The following is a 21,395-nucleotide window of genomic DNA, read 5'->3' on the forward strand; positions in this document are numbered from 1 at the left end:
AGGGGGCGCGAGGGGGTTGGGAGCTCACTGACGGGGGGGGGCGCGAGGGGGTTGGGAGCTCACTGACGGGGGGGGCGTGAGGGGGTTGGGAGCTCACTGACGGGGGGGCGCGAGGGAGGAGGATTGGCTTCACAATTGCATTTGGAGAACGAAAGAAGCACGGTCTTTAATTTGAACAGTTTGTTTCAGATTAAAGTAAAACTGCCACAACATTCTTGTTTTAGACGTTTTATTTATAACGAGAGTTTGAAAAACTTACCATAATGCTTCAAGGTGGACGCTGGTGTGAGAGAGGGCTGCTGGTGAAGTCCAGGGACAAGTAGTCCTAGTGCTGTAGGTTTCCCAAGTAGCTGCAGGGTGAAACTCATGTGGTATTTGCATGTTGTTCTGGTTATGAATAGCTCATGTGAGATTGCCCGTTTCTTTTCAGTTGCTTTGCTACTTGGAAAGCTTTGAGTAGCAGTAAATGCATTGAAGCTTTTTGCGGGGAGATGGGACAGCATTGGTTCATCTTTAGAAACTAAAGGGGGGAGGGATAGCTCAGTTGTTTGAGCATTGGCCTGCTAAACCCAGGGTTGTGAGTTCAATCCTTGAAGGGGCCACTTGGTGATCTGGGGCAAAATCAGTACTTGGTCCTGCTAGTGAAGGCAGGGGGCTGGACTCGATGACCTTTCAAGGTCCCATCCCGTTCTAGGAGATGGGATAGCTCCATTTTTCTTTTTTTTTTTCTAAGAAACCCTGAGGTCTTGAGATTTAATTACCTTTTAATTTAATAAAGCTTTAACTCTACAGAAGTTAGAAGTTTACCTTCTTCAAGCAAGCAAGCTTAGGTTTTTTTAAAGTTTATTACAGAGTCCACACAAGTGAACAAGTACTATAAACTGTAGCAATAAATAACAGACTTTGAGATAAACTTGACAACTCAAGATTTTGCATGTCTCATTGAAAAGATGGAGCGAAATCGATAATCCATACAGGAACACACTGTAATAATCTAAAAGCTATTTCTAAATGAGAGACTTGGTGGGTCTGATAAGTGCACTAAGGATAATCTCAAGTAAGTAAAGCTGTTTCTTAAGAAACCACTTTAAAATTCCATTGCATTGCAGGATTCCATTGCATTTTTTTCAGTCTTTAAATATCACAATGTGTAGACAACTGTCTGTTTTTGATATTGTAGCATAGCTGTAGTCATGTCCATCCCAGGATATTAGTGACAAAGAGGATGAGGTAATATCTTTTATTGGACCAACTTCTGTTGGCGGGAAAGACAAGTTTTCAAGTCACACATAGTTCTTCAGGTCTGGGAAAGGTACTCGGAGTTTCACAGGTAAATGCAAGGTAGAACAGATTGGTATAAATAGGTAGCTCATATTCTAAGGGACCATTCAAGGTAGAGTGGCCAGTTAACATCTCAGTCATAGGACAAAAAGATGGGGTTAGTGGGTTACGGATTGTTGTAATAAGCCATTAATCCAGTGTGTCTGTTCAATCCATGATTTTTAGTGTCTAGCAGAGTTATGAATTTAAGTTCCCAGGCTTGTCTTGTGAAAGTATTGTGCAGATTTCCCTTGAGGATGAGGACTGATAAGTCAAACATAGAGTGATTGCTTTGTGAAAAGGCAGTTTTTGTCTATCATCATTTTCCTGTGCAGGTTCATTTGAGAACATAGTGATTATCTGGATTCACCAATGTAATTGTTGGGGCACTTAGTGCACTGGATGAGGTATACAACATGTTGTGATAGGCATGTTTAGAATCCATGGATCTTGAAAGATGCCACAAGGACTCCTTGTGTTTTGTTTTGTTTTGCTGATACAGACTAACATGGCTACCATTGAAACTTGAAAGGTGTGTTGATCATTGTAGCAGTGGAGATACGTCTTTAGGTTTTGTATCTCTTGTTATGGAAAGGTCTGGTTCTGCTTTGAGTTGGTGTGTCCTGGTTTGTGGGGAGCTTGCTTCTGATCATGTGGGAGGAGGTGGGGGGGGGTTGTCTGAAGGTCAGAAGTGGGGGTTCAGGAAAGATTTCCTTCAGGATGCATTCCCCATCAAGTTTAGGTTGTAGTTTGATACACCATATGGGTTCCAGTTTGAGGTGGTAGGTGACAACGAGGGGTATGTGGTTGGAGAAGGCTTTATTTCTGTATTGAAGCAAGTTCTCTTGGGGTATTGGGGTGGTCCGTTCCTTGAAGCGATCTACTTCTCTGGTGGAGCGTCCTTGTTTTGTGAAGGCAATTTTAATCTTAAATCATTCCCAGACCTGAAGAAGAGCTTTCTGGGGCTTGAAAGCTTCTCACCAACAGAAGTTAGTCCAATAAAAGATATTACCTCATCCATCTTGTTTTTTATATTGCTTGCTTTGCTGTACTTTCACTTAGTAAGCAAACTAATCCCATGCATCAAGTTACTGCACACCCTTCTAAAGCTCTTTCTTTCTTGTCAGAGATTTGGGTCCTAGACAGGTTGGTCTGTAGCTTTCTGTTTTGGCTAAATAGTTTTAATACTGTTTTGCCAAAATAGGATGGAAGAAAGTGGAATATATGTCATTTGGCCTGTTACAACCTTGCCTTTCAGTTGCCTCTCATTATAAGATCTAAATAAGTGAAAGTTTAACTGATGATCTGCAAAGTGGGAAAAACTGGGCTTATACCTTTTTCTGGTTCTTTGCTATGCGAAGAAGAATGGCTAAGTGGGTATTGCTCCTTTTTAAAAAAAAAAAAAAAAAATAATTAGAAATTAAGGTCTTCACTTCTGGAAAACTCTATGGTGACCAAGAACCAGTGAAATTATCTTTTAAGAATCCAGGGAGTGAAAGCTTTGAAATTGGAAGGGGAGGGTATTATTCAGACTGTTTAAAACTTTGATTAATTACCATTTTAGAGAGAGGGTATATTTGTTAAAGATTCAAAATCCTGTTTATTCAGTGAACACACACATCTGAGTCCTCCATGATGTCCCCCAGCAATCAGGAAAAAATAGACTTGACATTCTTTATATATCTAAGAAAAAGAAAAGCAAAAATAATTAACAAATGTTTGAGGCCTTTTTCATCAAGGAAACAAAAGGGACGAAGCCCTTACTGACTCAGACACACACCGTTCCACCAAAGTATTTGAGTTTTTAATAGGTGTATTGTCTTCTATTTTAACTCCCCATGAACACACATTCTCTTGTTAAAGAAAATGCACATACTGGATCCATAAATATATATATATACACAATGATACATATCATTAACTATGCTGTTTCAGTTAACCCTATTTCTCATGAAAAAAAATTAGCAGGATCTGTCCCAGTAGTTTAATCCTTCCAGTGTTGCCAAATTTTAAATAGGGTTAAATATTTTTAACTGTAGTATCGTTTTTAAAATAAATTGTGATCAAAATATGAATACAACACTAAGTATATATATATTTGAATGAGATGAAAACTACCAATGTCATGCTAAATAAATAAATAAATATATAAAAAAACAATTAATTACTGAGCTTTCACTGTGGCGGGTAACCTACAACTTTCATGTATTACTGAACGCAGGGCTTGAAAAATTTACCGGGCACTTACCACCCATACGTCGGGTAAAGAACGCCACTACAGCTATACCCCTTGCAACTTAAGGGAATAAAAAGATTGTGTACTGCTTGCCAGTATGTTAGTCAAATAATATCCAATCTAAAGTTTTTAATATAAATTAATGTTAGAGTTAGTCAAATAGCCAAAACTATTTAGTGAATATATTTGATTGTGAGAGTAGTAATCTCTGGTAACACCTTTACAAAGGACCAAACTTACTAGCCATAGATTGATTCAAAAGATGGGGATAGCTCACTGTTTGGAGTCCCCATCCAATGGAGAAATCAATTTCTGCCTCTGCCAGGTGCTTGAAAGAGGAATCTATAGGGATTATTTATATCCTCTTAAGACATTTTTTTTTCACCTCCAATCCCAGAGCCTCCTGGCTCCTACAAGGTTTCTCTTCTCTTCTCTTCTCCTCCCTGCCCCCCGCCGGGACTTCTGGTAGTTGGTGTCCCCTCAGGAGGGTGAGGATGATGCTGGTCTCTGGTTTTTGTTCACTCCCCCCCTTGAATTTGGACCCTGGGTGGGACTCAAAAGGCAACCCATCAACTTCATTGTCTTATTTAGTTTAAAAACAACAATAATAGGGAACCACTGTTCTATGCTATGGAAAGTGTTATGGGTTCTTTGTAAGTATACTGTAACATAGCAGATTTCGATACTTTTTACTATTTAAATAAAGGATCAAACAAAGTAATCTTTCATAACTGAGGTTGGATCAACTCCTAGTCTTGTTCTAAAATAATCAATTTGAGACTTGGAAAAGGTTCCACAATTTAAAAACTTAATTGTTATGATACAGGGCTGAGTTTGAGTTTTATTAGTAAACTATCTCATAACAGAAAGTAATTTAAAAAAAAAAGTTTTCAGGATGTATTTAAATGTGAAATATTACAACTATTATTTTTAAAGATAATTTTAACCCAAAATTACACCTTTCCATTTGCAGTTAAGGCTGTACACTTCTAGTAACATTTGTTTCAGATCATTTTTTTAAAAATCCTGAAGTTCCCTAAAATTGTTCCTCTTCCTCTGTTTTCAACTGTCAGCTGAAGGCAGGAGAGCATAGTCTTTAAGCCACCGCAAGACAGAATAGCACTTTTCACCCAAGTCACTTCAGAGCCCACAAAAAATGCACTGTCAACAGTTGTCACCACATCCTGTGTGCAGAAAGTGTGTGTTCACCTTTGGGCGTTAAATCAGTTACAAGAGACAGCAGTTCTATATTTTTGGCTTTCAAAATAGGCAGTGCATAACAAATGAAATCTGAAGAATATATATCTGCTAAGTCAAGTCACTGAGGAGGCAGGTCTACACTTAAGCTACAACAGTGCAGCTGCAACGCTTTAGTGAATACGCTAATATACTGATGGGAGAACTCCCATCAGCATGGTTTATCCACCTCCACAGGAGGCAGAAGTTCTGTCAATGGGAAAAGCTCTCCCATCAACATAGTGCTGTTCACACCAGTGGTTAGGACTATATAACTGCATCGATCAGAAGTGTGGATTTTCACAACCTGAATGATGCAGTTATATCAATGTAAGTTTGTAATGCAGACCTGGCCTTAGAATAGTTATGAAGGCAGTGTAATAGCTAGATATCCTAGGTGCTAATAAGTAGCAGCTCTTCCATCTAACAAATGTTTCTTGTTGAATCTGTCAGCAAGTATTAAAGTAGTATACCCTTTAACATACAGTTTGACCTGTTCTGAAATTAAAGGCAACAACTTTAGTTCTAGTGCTTGAGATTAATATTAAACATGATTTTTAATTCTTAGTTAAAATTGTGTCCTGTAAAAGAAAATACAAACTCAGTCAAGAGTATGTTTGGTACTATCAAATAAAAATGAAGATGCAGCTCCTATCCCATGGAGATGAATTTAAGTACGATGCCATGCAGACTAAACATATCATGGAAACATAACTTAAATGATACATCGGCAGGAGATGAAATCGCCATAAGAATGGCCATATTGGGTTAGACCAATGGTTCATCTAGCCCAGTATCTTGTCTTCTGACAGTGGCCAATGCCAGATTCCTCAAAGAGAATGAAAAGACCAAGGCAATCAGTGATCCACTCCTATTGTCCAGTCACAGCATCAGGCAGTCAAAGGCTATGGGACACTCAGAGCATGGGGTTGCATTCCTGACCATCTTGGCTAATAGCCATTGATGGATCTGTCCTCCATGAACTTATCTCATTATTTTTTTAATTCAGTTATAGTTTTGGCCTTCCCAACATCCCCTGGCAAACAGTTCCAAAGGTTGACTGTTGTGTGAAGTACTTACTTTTGTTTGTTTTAAACCTTCATGCCCCTTTTTTCTCTCTCTGTGCTCCAGAGGTGGGAGAAGGAGTTTGATGTAGGCTAATAATTGTAATAAGTCTCTGGGTCTAAATGGCAGCAAGAATGTCCTTTATTACTACTTTGTACTAATACAGCACTTAGGAACTAACAGTCTGATTGAAGACTGTCAGAAGAGTGGGGAAGAGGTGAGGGGTATTGCAGAAATATTTTAAATAAAAGTGCAAAGGTCTTTATTTCGGAGTGTTTTTTAAAATAAAATCCAGATTTAAGTAGAGCATGGCAAATTACAGATTTTTTTTTTCAGTTCACTAGCAGCACCAAAATAAAATAAAATAAAAAAAAACAGGTTGAACCAAATCCAAAAAATTTGAGCACGTCAAAAAAGTAGACACAAAATTAGTTTCAAGTCAAAGAAAACATTTCGGTCAACAAAAACAAAAAAAAATTTCCACCTAAAAGCAAATTAATAAAAGACTAGATTCCTAAACTGGCTGGAAGCAGGAAGTGGTGTCACCTTATAACCTTTAGCACAGTGGTTAGGGAAATCACTTGTGAGCTGGGGTTCAGTTCTTCCCTCTGTCTGATGTGGACAAGAGATTTGAATTTGCAGGCAAGGGCTAGCCGTTCGGCCATGGATTATTCTGGTATAGGTCTCTGCTTCTCAAGTTGAGTTATTCCACTTTGGCCTGGTGACTATTCAAGTATTTTATGCAGAGAGTGAGATTCCTATAGCCTAGTGATTATGGTACTTGCCTGGGAGGTGGGAGACCCAAGTTCATGAGCCTGTTCCAATGACTATTTAATTATGTATACACAGTGGAACAACTTCAACAGGAAAGCTTGAGAGAGACCCACTCCAGAATATCCCATAGCCTGGTCACTGGGGCGCTCTCCTGTAAGGTGGGAGATCCAAATTTAAATCCCTTCTCCATATAAATGTGACAAAAAGGATAATTAAAACCCAGGTCTCTCACATCCCAGGCCATAACCAGTAGGCCTAAAGTTATATCTGCACCTTCTTCTCCTCTTACCATCTTGTGAATGGTTCATGAGGGGCCCTTCTTCAGAAACTGGCTGAAATGATGTATTTGGTGAATTTGAGTCACATTTTGAGAATGGTTTGGGGTTGACCAAAACTGCTTTTTTTTAGTGACTGTCTAAAATTTCACCCAGTTTAAGATTTTTAATAGCGTGCATATCCATGTGTAGTTAGTTTGTTTTTAATTTAAATAGGTAACCCACTACATTTGCAACTTGTAGTTTTAAGAACTTGGTATCTGACAAAGTTGATGCTTTGAAAAGTAATCCCTGGTTTGAGGGGAAAACACTTCTCCATTTTCGCGCGCGTTCTCTCCTTCCTCCCTCCCCCAATACATTTGGCAAAACAGAATTGTGGCTGGCACTACAGAGGTTTAACTAGAAGGTAGTTTGCTGTACTTATGCAGTTACTTATGCAATTATTGCATTACAGTGAGATACTGCAGAGGACACCTTACTCCAATTGTGAGTACTTGTGCAGTTGCTCACATGGATACTGCATATACACCACTACCTCGATATAACGCCACCCGGTATAACATGAATTCAGATATAACGCGGTAAAGCAGTGCTCCGAAGGGGCGGGGCTGTGCACTCCGGTGGATCAAAGCAAGTTCAATACAATGCAGTAAGATTCTTTTTTGGCTCCCGAGAACAGCATTATATCGAGGTAGAGGTGTACTTCTGTGTCTATACATGTGAGAAAGCAAATGCACATGCCCATTTACTTATGTGTATTAAAGTAATTGCTATCAATATACACAATCCTAAACCTCATCAGGAAGAATTTTTTAAAAAATTGTAATGTTTAGCAAAACTTATTTGGAATCCAAGCTACAGTTGTTTAGATCAGACCTAAAGTTCCTGAAAATTTTATTGATACATATTTTTTTTGTCTAGGAGCAATTATATATTTAATACCCCTCAATATAAAGATTGATAAAATACTTCCAGTGTCCTCTATTTTATTTCATGTTTGTTTACATTAAAAATAGTAAAGCTGTATAACATTCCACTACATAATTGGTTACAGTTTGGTATAGATATTACTATAAATAAGTCATGGCTTTCCTTCACTGGTGATGATTCTTAATCTGCTTGTTTACGATATGCAAGACAGTTGCTATTCAACAGACTAGCTGTAGAAACTACTAGTCTGATTTTTATCCAGCTGCATTTAGTATATTTACTAGTTCATGTACTTGTTTATATACAACCACAGTAGCAGTCTTCGGAAATTTTGAAAATAAGCTTTGAAAATGTTTCATATAAAACTAAATTGCTTTACATTAAAAGGTAATTAAGCTAGCATTTAGGTTCTTTCCCCATAGTGCATAGAACTATAGTTGGCTTCAAAGAAAACCTCTCATACTTCTCTTTGTAATCATGTAATTTACATTCTGTGATTTGCTTCACCTGCCCTCTCAGATTTAATCTGATTTTAAATTTTTGATTACATATGCAGCCTAATGGACGGCCTGTTCTTGAAGTATTTGAGGATGAAATCATTCAGACGGTTCGAAGAGAAAATCTGAAGCAGCCACTGGATGCAGAAAAGAAAAATGAGAAGGTTATTTATGGCTTTGAAACTATAGTAAACTTCCTGATGAGATTAATTTTTATGTATTTGTATTATGTGAAGACCTTAACCAGTTCCATTATGTATAAGAGAATAAAAGACAATCCCTGCCCTGAAGAGCTCTTATCCAATTTAAATTATTTTATAAAAATAGTAAATTTTCCAATTGCTAATTTTATTTATTTATTTATTTGAAAGATAGCTTTAAAGATATTAACATCCTACATCAGGAATTAAATGTTTGCACTTCCTTTTAAAACAAAGGAATTTAAAATACTGAATAGCAGCTACTGTACATAAGGCCAAATCAATATTCAATTGTGTGTACTCTTTGTAGGTGCTCAAAAGGTGATCAGTGTAAGCTTTCAAATAACGTACAATTATTGTATCATCTAAAAGCTGAGGGCGTGCTGTTTTAAGGCCAAATCCTACACTTTTAAACTCTTTTACTTGAATGGGAGTTGTTGACTTAAGGGCTTCGGGATCTGGCCTTTAGGTGGTGGTGATGTCCTTAATTTTTGAAGACAATTATGGAACCTTGAAGTCTGATTTTTGGCAATAAATAAAGGAAAAAATTTTTTAGCTTTTGTTATGAAATTAATTACATGCATATCCTGTTACTGACTTAGTTGGCTAAACTTGCATCTTCTGTTAAAGCTTTGCTATACACGTTTAAATAGAAAATCAGATTGCATTTAAATTTGTCATTTCCTACACATTGAGGACTGCCTTCTCATTTCTTCCAGATTTAACATGTACCATAAACCACTGAGCAAATATACCCTCAGTTCACCAGACAACTTTTATTTATCTGATTAAAATAGGCATATGACCAGAACTGACTTTATCTTGGCTCTTTTGCTCACAACTTTATATAATTGAAAAAAAATACAGGTTACATCTGCTGGTTTAAATTATATGATGTCAAGTAAATTGCCGTGCAGCAATTTCCTGATTTGAAAATGATTGTCACATTGGTTTTGGTTCTAGCTCTAATAAAAATGTACTCACTCATACAGGGAATTTTTAAAATCTTTCTGTGATAGACAACAAAGTGATTAGGCTAAAAACTGTTCTCATGATACTGTTGGGGATTCATTTGTACTAGTAGAAGATATATTCTGTAAATAGCATAAACGGTTAACTGTAACTATTGCTGAAAAGTTTTTGAATGTAGGAAACAATTTGATTAAAAAAAACCCAAATATTTGGTCCTGATTTATTTCCCAACTGTTAATGGTTTTATAGCTTTTGAGTGAGTAAATAAGTTATTGGAAATTCTGTAGTATTAGTTAGTTCTGCATTTGAATAACAAGATATGTTCCAGTGTTAGATGGAAGCCTGAATTCTAACGTATATCCTAGGTGTTTGTATTTGGAAGTAAAGATAACATTTTTTTAAGCGAAGAAACAAACATATTTCTCTCTTGCTGCTAACTTTTCTCCTTCCCTCCCTGACGAAACAGTACCAAGCCTAAACTGCAGTTCCAAGTAATTCTATGCCACTAAATGGCTGTTTTTAGTAGAGTAATGTAGTCAGATCATTTTGGGGAAATATAAGGCGCGAATCTAGTAGGATGTCTTGAAGTAAATCAGGGCGATTTTATATCATGATTTAAATCACAAAGTGAAAAGCCTTGATTATTTAAATACATTTTAATCAATTTTCCCATTTGTACTTCTGTGACTTTCCAAGAGAGGTGTATTACTGGTTAATATAACCATTAAAACATGTTGGTTTACAACTAAATAGAGCCTTTACACAAGATTTGGTACATCTTTTTGCTACCTAGGGGTATGTATAAGTATATACATTTAATTTAAGCAAATATGCCTTGGTGCAAGGGACTGGAGCTTAGGTTCCTACTCACCTAAGTCTACTGAAAATGAGAAGACAGCCTCCTAAATTACTGTTCTTCATATTTTTCAGACTAGTAGATCTCATCTCTCCCTCCTCATTTTTATTCATAGACTGGAAGCGAGGCAAGTTTTCCTGCTTTTTCAACTCTCAATTGATTTATCAACTTTGAATGGATTATCCAAATGAAGAAAATACTATTTTTTTGCCTGCAGAAGAGGGGACCATGCTATCAAAAACTGGTTTCGCATGTCGTCAAACTCTTGTTCCAGGTGCTTAGCTAGTGACTTCCACCAATTCAGTGGTGTGACTTTCTTTAAAACATCAGCAAACGTGTACTGCTTGAATGGGACACCTTCCAGCCCTGAAATGTATTATGGTTGGCATGACCGATAGGTAATTTAGATGTCCATGTCATACCAGCATCTTCAGCAGTTAGGCATCTACTTGGTACTTTGGGTTGAGAATATTAGCAAAAAAATGAGGTGTAGTAAGTGCTTGATCCATCTATTTCTTTGTCTTGCAATTTAATTTTGTTGTTGGGTATTTCTTGCTTCAATGCCTCAGTTATTTCCAAATTTCAACAGCCTCAGCAATACAGCAGCAATCTTTCTACAGTTTGCCAAATAATATGGAAATAAGTTTCTGTATATTCAGCATATCTTATACATTTCCCTTCAGGCTGATTAGGACCACTTTGGCTGTTATAGTTCCATCTATTTTGTCATGATTCTCTTTGCAAATTATCATCAGAATAGACCAGTTCTTAATAAATGGCTCAGAACAGTCAACCACTGAATTCAAGTGCATATCTTGGGTAGAATTAGTTTGGATCCTTCTTCTCTCTTCAGTGAAACTGAAGCAAAGTGGTTGTTACAGAAGTATTTTGCAATTTCAATGTTTTCCTTTATTCCTGGAGTTGTATTTTAGTCAAATGAGCATTGAATCCATATGTTATAAGTTTTCAGGTTACCTTCATTTTCTTCTGGATTTTTTCTCATCTTTGCTACATTTGCAGCTTGTAATGTATTTTGTAGTAAATTCATATTTCATTTTAAATAGGTTTATTTTTAAAAAAGAAACACTTATAATTTAAATAAAATCTAAAACATCTTATTTAAATTAAAAGAAAATAGATTTTGGAGTGAATAAAAATATGAAGTCTGAGTGTAAATTGGTGCCCTTCAGTGTCAACTAAAAATAGCTCCAAGCCTCTTTTTCAACTTAGGATAGTTAGAAAGCTATGTTAGTCACTCTGGGAAATCACCTTCTTTCCATACATGCATTGCATTGTTAATAGCTTGAGTGCACTGAGTAGAATCTCCCAAGGCCCTGTGAGAGTGCTCTTTCTTTGTTCGGCTTAGAGGAGTAAACTGATGACTACAAGTTAAGTGTTTTTTTCCATATCTAAAAATTACTTGGCATACATTGAGTTTTTTTGTATTGGTGCTCTTCTTGTGTTTCTGCGATTCTTTGCTGTCTTTCTCTTCAGGGGCCATGAGCCTCACTTATTCCTTGAAGATGGTGACAGTTTTCTGCTTGTCATCTCCAGTATGGTCTTGTACTGAAGATGCATGTGTACTGTCTGCAATTTGGCCACTTCCCTCTTCATCTCTGCCTTGTTCAGTTACACAAGAGCAAAAAATAAGCGAGTCAACTTAATTTGCCATACATGTCTGCCATCCACTGGAAAGTGGCAAACTAGAGCAAATGGAAAGTTACTTAAAGCTCCTTCATAGCTAGTTTTATTTGCAAAAAAGCATGCATCATCTTGAATTAGTACTTTCTTATGGTGGGGAAGGAAAACTTACGTTTACATTCTTTATTTTCCTCTGTATAGAGGCCCGCATCTGTCTGATCTAAAGTTTTTTTGCTAGTCTGCCAAGTTCTTAATGTATCGTTCAGCTGATGGCAGAGCGAAGATTGGCAGCCTTCTGTGCAGCAGAAGGTGATCATTTAGAATGAATAGAACTCCTATTTTATACAGTCATCTTGCGCCTCCTGACTGTTTTAGTCAGTGATATAATTGAGATGGTGACTGATGTTAGAAACCTTGACTGAGTTTGGCAGGTTGTGGAAAAAGTAGATATGTACCATGTTCCAGTAATTGATATTAGGAAAGCAAAGATGATAAACTTTAAGTTCTGATTTATTTATTAAATCCTTGTTTACAGCAACATAAATTCCCTATTTGTAAGACTCTATAAAAACATTTAATGTGAGCTTTTCATAGAAAAGCTGGATGTTAAATTTGGATGTCTAATACTCTAATCAATTTTTTAAAATTTAATTGTCAGAATTTGTATGCAAGTTATTCTTGTGACTATGTAGGCCTTTTTATTTAGTTGTTAATGTTTGTCATTTGACTCTTCATGCTGTATTTTGAAGGTGATGGGTCAAGCAGAGGGGCAGTTGGGTTTGTGCCCTCTTTTTTGGAGGTGTGGGGGATGATGATAAAGAGATGGAACGAGGGGGCTGTTAAAGCAAAGCGGACAAAAGCCTTTTTTAAAAAAAAGTGTTTAGGTCCTTTTTTTGCCTGGAAGATTTTGATGTCTGGAGAACTTCTGAAATAATAACCTCACAAGAGCCAACAGTGGAAGTTGAGCAGTTATGGGGAATTGGTTTATAGTCTGTTTACTCCTTTTTTTTGGAACATCTATTACTTGGTGCTCACTAGAACTGGCCAGTCAGAGTTTTTCAACTGCCCTTTTTTATCATTAGTTATATGCTTTCTTATAAAATAGTAGTTTAGTTTAAGAATATGTACAGTATTTTCAGTTGTATAGGAACTGTTCCCCTAACACAGCTGGGTTATTTTTCTCTATACCTAATTTAGTTTACTACGATAGCAAATGCAGGGAAAAAGAAATGTTTGAAACTTACCCTTATTCTTTTGCGGGGGGGGGAGAGAAGTTATGGAGAGGAGTCAGTAGCCCTCCCATACTCAGTGCTTGGTAGCCGGTTACTGAATAAGTGATCCTTCTGCCTTATAGTTAAGGCTTCGTTTTACTCACAGGTGTTTCTAGTAAACGTCATGGACAGGTCACGGTCAGTAAACAAAAATTCATGGCCCGTGACTTGTCCATGACTTCTGCTATATACCCCGACTAAATCTTGGGGAGGGAACAACCTGGCGGCGTGCTGCCCGGGACCCCCACTGGTGCTGGGGAGGTGCGGGGGGGGGCGGTGCGCAGCCCGGGACCCCCGCTGGTGCTGGGGTCGACAGGCTACATACCTGCCTCCACGCCTCCATCTAGGAGCTGAGCAAGGAGGATGTTGCAGCTTCCAAAGAGCCCCCTAGGTAAGTGCCACCCAGAGCCTGCCTCACCCCGTACCATGCTGCAACCCCCTCCCACACCCAAACTCCTGCTACTGCTTGGGGGTGCGGTGGCCCGATATTGCCCCAGGAATGGCCACTGGGCCTGGCACCGGGACTGCTTTGGCTGCCCCTGGGCCAGGCGCACCAACTGCTGCAGAAATCAGAGGTCGCGGAAAGTCACTGAATCTGTGACTTCCGTGATCTCCATGACAAACTTGCAGCCTTTCTTATAGTTAGACTTGGCAGGACTCTATTTAAATTCACAGATGTCAATTAATGTCAATTGCAGCTTACACTGAAATGGATGAAGAAAAAATCCATCAGTAACAGTTGGTGTGAGTGCAGTTCTCCCTGCCCCCTCGCCTAGTCCCAGCAGGGATCAGGTGTCAGCAGCCATGCAGGGAGCCCTGCAGTCACAGGAGCGAGGGAGCCAGGGCCATGACAGTGGAGCTACTGAGGGTTCCTGGTATGGCTAGGGACACTGGATCCCTGCCACCGCAAGGTGAGGGGGAAGGCTGTGGGGTTAGCAAAGCAGAGACCCCAGCCATGGCTGCCAAGAGGACTCATAGACTCTAAGGTCAGAAGAGACCATTATGATCATCTAATCTGACCTCCTGCATGATGCGGGCCACAAAAGCTGACCCACCCACTCCTGGAATAATTCTCTCCCTTGATTCAGCTGTTGAAGTCCCCAAATCATGATTTAAAGACTTCAAATCGCAGAGAATCCTCCAGCAAGCGACCCCTGCCCCATGCTGCGGAGGAAGGCGAAAAACCCCCAGGGCCTCTTCCAATCTACCCTGGAGGAAAATTCCTTCCTGACTCCAAATATGGCGATCAGCTGAACTCTGAGCATGCAGGCAAGATTCTCTAGCCAGACCCTCTGGAAAAAGTTCTCTGTAGTAACTTTTAATATCCCATCATTGACCATTGTTACTAATTACCAGCAATGGCACGTTATTGACCTATTGACTAAAATCACTTTATCCCATCAAACCATCCCCTCCATAAACTTATCAAGCTTAATCTTAAAGCCAGAGAGGTCTTTCGCCCCCACTGTTTCCCTCGGAAGGCTGTTCCAAAACTTCACCCCTCTGATGGTTAGAAACCTTTGTCTAATTTCAAGCCTAAACTTCCCGATGGCCAGTTTATATCCATTTGTTCTCGTGTCCACATTTGTACTGAGCTGAAATAATTCCTGTCCCTCCGGTATTTATCCCTCTGTTATGTTTAAAGAGAGCAATCATATCCCCCCTCAGCCTTCTTTTGGTTAAGGTAACAAACCAAGCTCCTCGAGTCTCCTTTCATACGACAGATTTTCCATTCCTCGGATCATCCTAGTGGCCCTTCTTTGTACCCGTTCCAGTTTGATTTCATCCTTTTTGAACATGGGAGACCAGAACTGCACGCAGTACTCCAAATGAGGTCTCACCAGTGCCTTGTATAACAGAACCAGCACCTCCTTATCCCTATTAAAAATACCTCGCCTAATGCATCCCAAGACCGCATTAGCTTTTTTCAAGGCCACGTCACATTGCCGACTCATAGTCATCCTGTGATCAACCAGGACTCCGAGGTCCTTCTCCTCGTCTGTTACTTCCAACTGATGCGTCCCCAGCTTATAACTAAAATTCTTGTTAGTCATCCCTAAATGCATAACCTTACACTTCTCACTATTAAATTTCATCCTATTACTGTTACTCCACTTTACAAGGTCATCCAAATCTCCCTGCAGGATATCCCGATCCTTCTCCGAATTGGCAATACCTCCCAACTTTGTGTCATCCGCAAACTTTATCAGCCCACTCCTACATTTGGTTCCGAGGTCAGTAATAAATAGATTAAATAAAATCGGACCCAAAACCGAACCTTGAGGAACTCCATTGGTAACCTCCCTCCAACCTGACAGTTCACCTTTCAGTACGACCCGCTGCAGTCTCCCCTTTAACCAGTTCTTTATCCACCTCTGGATTTTCATATCGATCCCCATCTTTTCCAATTTAACCAATAATTCCTCATGCGGTACCGTATCAAACGCTTCACTGAAATCGAGGTATATTAGATCCATTGCATTTCCTTTAGCTAAAAAATCTGTTTCCTTCTCAAAGAAGGAGATCAGGTTGGTTTGGCACGATCTACCTTTCGTAAAACCATGTTGTAATTTGTCCCAATTGGCATTGACCTCAAGGTCCTTAACTACTTTCTCCTTCAGAATTTTTTCCAAGACCTTGCATATTACAGATGTTAAACTAACAGGCCTGTAGTTACCTGGGTCACTTTTTTTCCCTTTCTTGAAAATAGGAACCACATTAGCTATTCTCCAGTCAAACGGTACCACCCCCGAGTTTACAGATTCATTAAAAATTATCGCTAAGGGGCTTGCAATTTCTCGCGCCAGTTCCTTTAATATTCTCGGATGAAGATCATCCGGTCCGCCCGATTTAGTCCCGTTAAGCTGTTTGAGTTTGGCTTCTACCTCGGATACGGTAATGTCAACCCCCCCTCCTTTATTCCCATCCGTCTCGCTTCCACTATTCCTCAGCCCTTCATTAGCCTCATTAAATACCGATGCAAAATATTAATTTAGGTATTGTGCCATGCCTAGATTATCCTTAATCTCCACTCCATCTACAGTCTTAAGCGGTCCCACTTCTTTCTTTGTTTTCTTCCTATTTATATGGCTATAAAACCTCTTACTATTGGTTTTAATTCCCCTTGCAAGGTCCAACTCTACACGGCTTTTGGCTTTTCTCACTCCATCTCTATATGCTCTGACCTCAATAAGGTAGGTTTCTTTGCTGATCCCTCCCATCTTCCACTCCCTGTACGCTTTCTGTTTTTTCTTAATCACCCCTCTGAGACGCTCGCTCATCCAGCTCGGTCTAAATCTCCTGCCTACGAACCGTTTTCCCTTTCTCTGGATACAGGCATCCGACAGCTCCTGCAACTTCAACTTGAAATAATCCTAGGCGCCTTCTGCCTTTAGACCCCTAAATATGTTAGTCCAATCCACTTCCCTAACTAGTCCCCTTAATTTATTAAAGTTAGCCCTTTTGAGGAGGAGCAGCCTCTGGCTGTGTGGAGGCCACCTTGCTGCTGAATGGCTCCTGCCCAGGGACAGAGCCATTCAGTAGCAGGATGGCCTTCCCCGGGGAAGGGGGCTCTTCCTCCTTGCAGTCCTGGCAAGTGTTCTCTACTCTGCTGTGCCAGAGCCTTCCCCACACCTTGTGCCTTCAGGGATTGGGTGTCTCTGGTACTGCAGCAGCATAGAGAACCTTCTGCATGTCTACTGTCACATCCCTGCTCTCACCAGCTGGGACTGCCAGGTGTCCCTTCTCTGTTCTACCAGAACTGTATCTTTTCTTGAGCCTGACCTCTGCAGAGATTGGGTGCCACTGGCCCTGTAACAGTGCAGAGAGCCCTCTACAGCCCCACTGTCATGGGAGTGAGGGAGAGGCCATGACAGAAGGGCTGCAGAGGGCTCCTTGCATGTCCACAGGGCCAGTGACATCTGGTCCCTGTAGGTCCAGGGTGTGGGGGCAGTTGTAGTCCTGGCAGGGCAGAGCAAAGACCTCTGGCCAGAACTGCAAAGAGGAAGAAGAGTCCCCAACCATGGAGTCTCTCTTCTGGCCCACCGGGATCAGCACCTCCCCTGCACCTTGTTCCTGCAGGGATCAAGTGTCACCAGCCCTATGGCAATGGAGGGAGCCCTCTGCAGCTCTGCTGTTATGGCCCTGCTCACTCACTTCTCAGCCAGAAGTGAGAGAGCCATTCCCAGGTAGGAACTATACAGCAGTGAGGTGATTGCTCCTTGCAGGCCTAACTAACGGTCTGCTCTTCCAGCCACGACTGCAGCCTCCCCTGCACCCCACACTCGGGTGTCTTGGGCCTCTCTGCCGTGCTGAGAGCCCTCTGTACCCCACTGTCAGTGCTGCCCTAACCCCAATACTACTCTCCTTAATTTTCCACAACTGTAAACATTAAAATTGTTAAAAATTAAAAAATCTATATTGTTGAAATTGCAAAAAATAAACATCTAATTCTGCCAAGCCTATATACAACTTACTTTCTGGACCTGTTATGTCTTTGCTCTGATAACAGTGAAAGTTTAGGGCTTCCCTGGTGGAATGCATCAGTTAACTCAAGGTACTTCTTTGCAGAGATTTATATAGTTTGAGGCCAGAAGGGACCATTCAGTGATGTAATTTGACTTCTGTACATCACAGGCCATACAATTTCATCCAGTTTACCTGTGTTGAGTCAAATAGTTTATTTAGCTAACGCATGTTCCAGAAAGTCTCAATTTGAAGACCCCAAAAGATGAAGAAAGCTGTTTGTACAGGGTTTACTCCTGGGGGAATTCTGAGCCAATGCACAATGTAGAATTTTGCAGAAATTAATATGTGCGCAGAATTTCCTTTCCCCCACAGAAATGGGATGCAATGCTGTTGGTCACGAGTAGGGGCCGCTGGACCCTGCAGAACCCAGCTGGCACATAGAAGACACTGCTGGGGGGAGGGGGAGGGAGCTAGAGCATTCCTGGCAGCTGCAGTTGCCAGCATGCCCTGAGGGAAGGAGACAGTGTGCAAGAAACTCCATAAAATTATGTCTTGCATCTGAAGAAGTGAGGTTCTTACCCATGAAAGCTTATGCTCCCAATACTTCTGTTAGTCTTAAAGGTGCCACAGGACACTCTGTTGCTTTTTACAGATTCAGACTAACACGGCTACCCCTCTGATAAGAAACTCCATGTAAGCCTGAGACCAAACATCAGACTTTCTCCCTCTGGATCCCTGGGGTTTGGGGGGAAGGGGATGTGTGTATCTGGGCAAAGGGAGGGCCTGTGGCTGGACTCTATGGGGGGGGGTTGGGCGTATTGGCTGGGGGAGCACCGTGACTGGGCTCTGGGGGGGAGGAGTTGTGCGTCTCTGGCCCCCCGGCTGGGCTCTGAGAGGGGAGGAGGCAGAGAAACAGGAACTGGATTGTCATAGAGGTTTCTTTAACTCTACTCCTGGGGAATTTTTGTGCGTATCTGTATTGTTACAGACATACTTGCTGACAGGTATTTTGAAATAAATTACCAAAATAATTGAAACTGGTCTGATCATATAGTGTTGTTTTGAAAAATAAAATTTGCAGAATTTTAAAATATTTTGCGCAGAATTTTTATTTTTTTGCTGCAGAATGACCCCAGGAGTAAGTGTTTAAAAATTTGTGCCTGCTTTATAATATGAATTTGTCTGGCTTCAGCTTCCAGCAGTTGGTTCGTGTTATGCATTTCTCTGTGATCACAGAGCCCTTTAGTACTTGGTATTTTCTCCCAGTGAAGGTACTTAGACGTAATCAAATGACCTCCGTCTTCTTTTAACAAACTAAACAGACTGTGCTCTTTAAGTCTCTAACTGTAAAACATTTTCTCCAGCCCTTGAATCATTCTGCATTGTCCAATTTTTCAACGTCTTTTTAAAAACGTGGACAGCAGACCTGCACACCGTATTCCAGTATGTCTCACTAATGCTATATACAGAAGTAAAATCACTTTTCTACTTCTACTTACTATTCCCCCCGTGTGTTTATCTGAGGAATGTGTTAGACCTTTTTGTCAGTGTTGTACTAGATGGAAAAATTTGCATTTGACTGTATTAAAATGCATTTTATTTTAATGGGTCCAGCCTATCAAACAATCCAGATTGCTCTGTATGACTGGCCTGTCATCACTTGCTGATCCTCCAGTTTTTGGCAGATTTTGTCAGCAATGTGGGGTTTTTTTGGGGGGGTGGGGTGGGGGGGAGTTGCTCTATTTAAATATAAAAAAAAGAGCAAAAAAACATTCCCTTTCCTCCTCCCTCCCCCCCCCCACACTTTTCATACTGAAGAAATGTTTCCTAAATGCCACTACTTTGGCACTAATCAAAAGGTTAATCTCGCAAAGTAGGTCTTCCATTTCTAATCCGTAAATATCTTTTCATTCTTACAACTTTTTATAACAATATTTTCTTAATACCTGTAATAGAAACATTTAGTCTCTTTAATAACATAAGACTGAATTATTACTTTTTTAATTTTAGTCAAAAAAGAATAAGAAGAAATCAAAGGGAGATGCTAAAACAGTTCAGGACCTGTCTCGTCTCGATGGAAAAGAAACAGATGAAGGTACTAAGAACAGCATTGATAAGGCAATGCAGTGAGACTTTTTAGCCTACATGCTATCTAAGATTTACTTGTTTAAATATATAACAAAATTAATTAGCTGATGTCATAATCTTAAATCGGATATGTGGTCATTTAGTGGTTACTACCTGATGAAATGTTCTTAGATTAAGACTGTTTGGATGCTGAATATCTGAAAATCCAGGATTTCTGGAACAGAAAAGTTTAAGCTGGTAGCTTCAGAACTGGGGTGTTGGCAATTTGATCTGTGAATGTTGGATTAGAAGGGTTGAAAAATACTAAAATTGTTCATCAAAGGCAGTCATCCTACATCTTATTCTACCTGAAGTGTTGTGGCTCATATGGTTTGAGTGGTTGTAAAAACAAAACACTATTATTCTCGCATCCAGAAAAAGGACATACTTTTTCAAGCATGCCATTTAAACTCTTAAGTTCAGTTACCTACCCTTGTTCTCACCTTTACCTATTGGTTTCAGTCTATCTTATTGCTAACTCTTACAAAATTAAACTTGGTTCCTAGTTAAATTTTAGTTGGGTTATTCTTTTACCATTGTATTACTCATGTAATGCCATTTTTATTTATGGGGATATTTTAGGAGCTTGGGAAACTAAAATCAGTAACCGTGAGAAAAGGCAGCAGCGTAAGCGTGACAAGGTACTGACTGATGCTGGTCCAATAGAACCAAATCTCCCTGGGATGGAAAATGCAGTTACAGTAACCACTGAACAAGTAATACCTACACCATCTTTTCCAGTTGGTCCCAGAAAAAATAAAGGTATGTTGTAGAAAGAAAGAATACTTGAAAAATAAGCAGTGTTCACTTAAAAATGCATTATAATAGGAGGGGGATATATCCATGTAAAGAATATTGGAATTGGAAGTTGTAATACTTTGTGTGGAATTAAGGATGGAGGAAAAGCTAAAAACAGCATTTAACAAAAGATACCTGTCCCACTAAGACTCCCAGTTATTGGCTCCATGTTTTCAGCTGGAGCAGGTGAGAACTGTAAAGCCTTGTCTCTTGGAACCTATAGAAGCATCCCTCAATCAGGTACCTAGTCTAGCCCCTTCCCACCACCATCCGTTGTTCTTTTCTGACTGTGCTGGGGAAGATTTTCCTTGTTTCACAGATCATTCCTGATTTTTTTGGCAGATCCCAATGGTTTTGTTTTTGTTTTTTTTAGCAAGCCTCTTCTCACCCTTCCTTTCCCTTTGTGGTCAGTTTGTTTCCTATTAAACCGAAACACAAACTACTTTTTTTTCCCCTTTCCACCACCATACCAGTTCTACTTTGGGCATTGTTTGCATAACTGATGATACCACAGCTTCATCAGTTGCCCGAGCCCCACAAGAAGACCGGAAAGACACCATTTTGTTGGCCTACTAGATACCAGATTTCCTCTAGACAGTCTGGTACCTGTTGAGGCATCTGAGTGCCTAATTAAACAAAGAACAATGCATCAAGTGTTCTGACATAGGAGCTAGGCTCAAGCTTTCTGGTGCTTTACTATATTACATTCACCTTCTAACTTCGACTCCTT

The 21,395-nt window shown here is 39.9% G+C and overlaps 1 protein-coding gene across 1 annotated transcript in view; it reads left to right on the plus strand.

Moving 5' to 3' along the window:
- The window catches only part of MTDH (metadherin), a 55,563-nt gene that overhangs the window by 767 nt on the left and 33,401 nt on the right, over window positions 1–21,395 (plus strand). The window contains exons 2-4 of the mRNA XM_034763343.1: window positions 8,393–8,497; window positions 19,751–19,835; window positions 20,450–20,629. Of these exons, the coding sequence (XP_034619234.1) occupies window positions 8,393–8,497; window positions 19,751–19,835; window positions 20,450–20,629 (370 nt within the window). The remainder of the gene's footprint in view (window positions 1–8,392; window positions 8,498–19,750; window positions 19,836–20,449; window positions 20,630–21,395) is intronic.

The sequence above is a fragment of the Trachemys scripta genome, chromosome 2, assembly GCF_013100865.1.
Source record: "Trachemys scripta elegans isolate TJP31775 chromosome 2, CAS_Tse_1.0, whole genome shotgun sequence".
Classification (NCBI taxonomy): Eukaryota; Metazoa; Chordata; order Testudines; family Emydidae; genus Trachemys; species Trachemys scripta.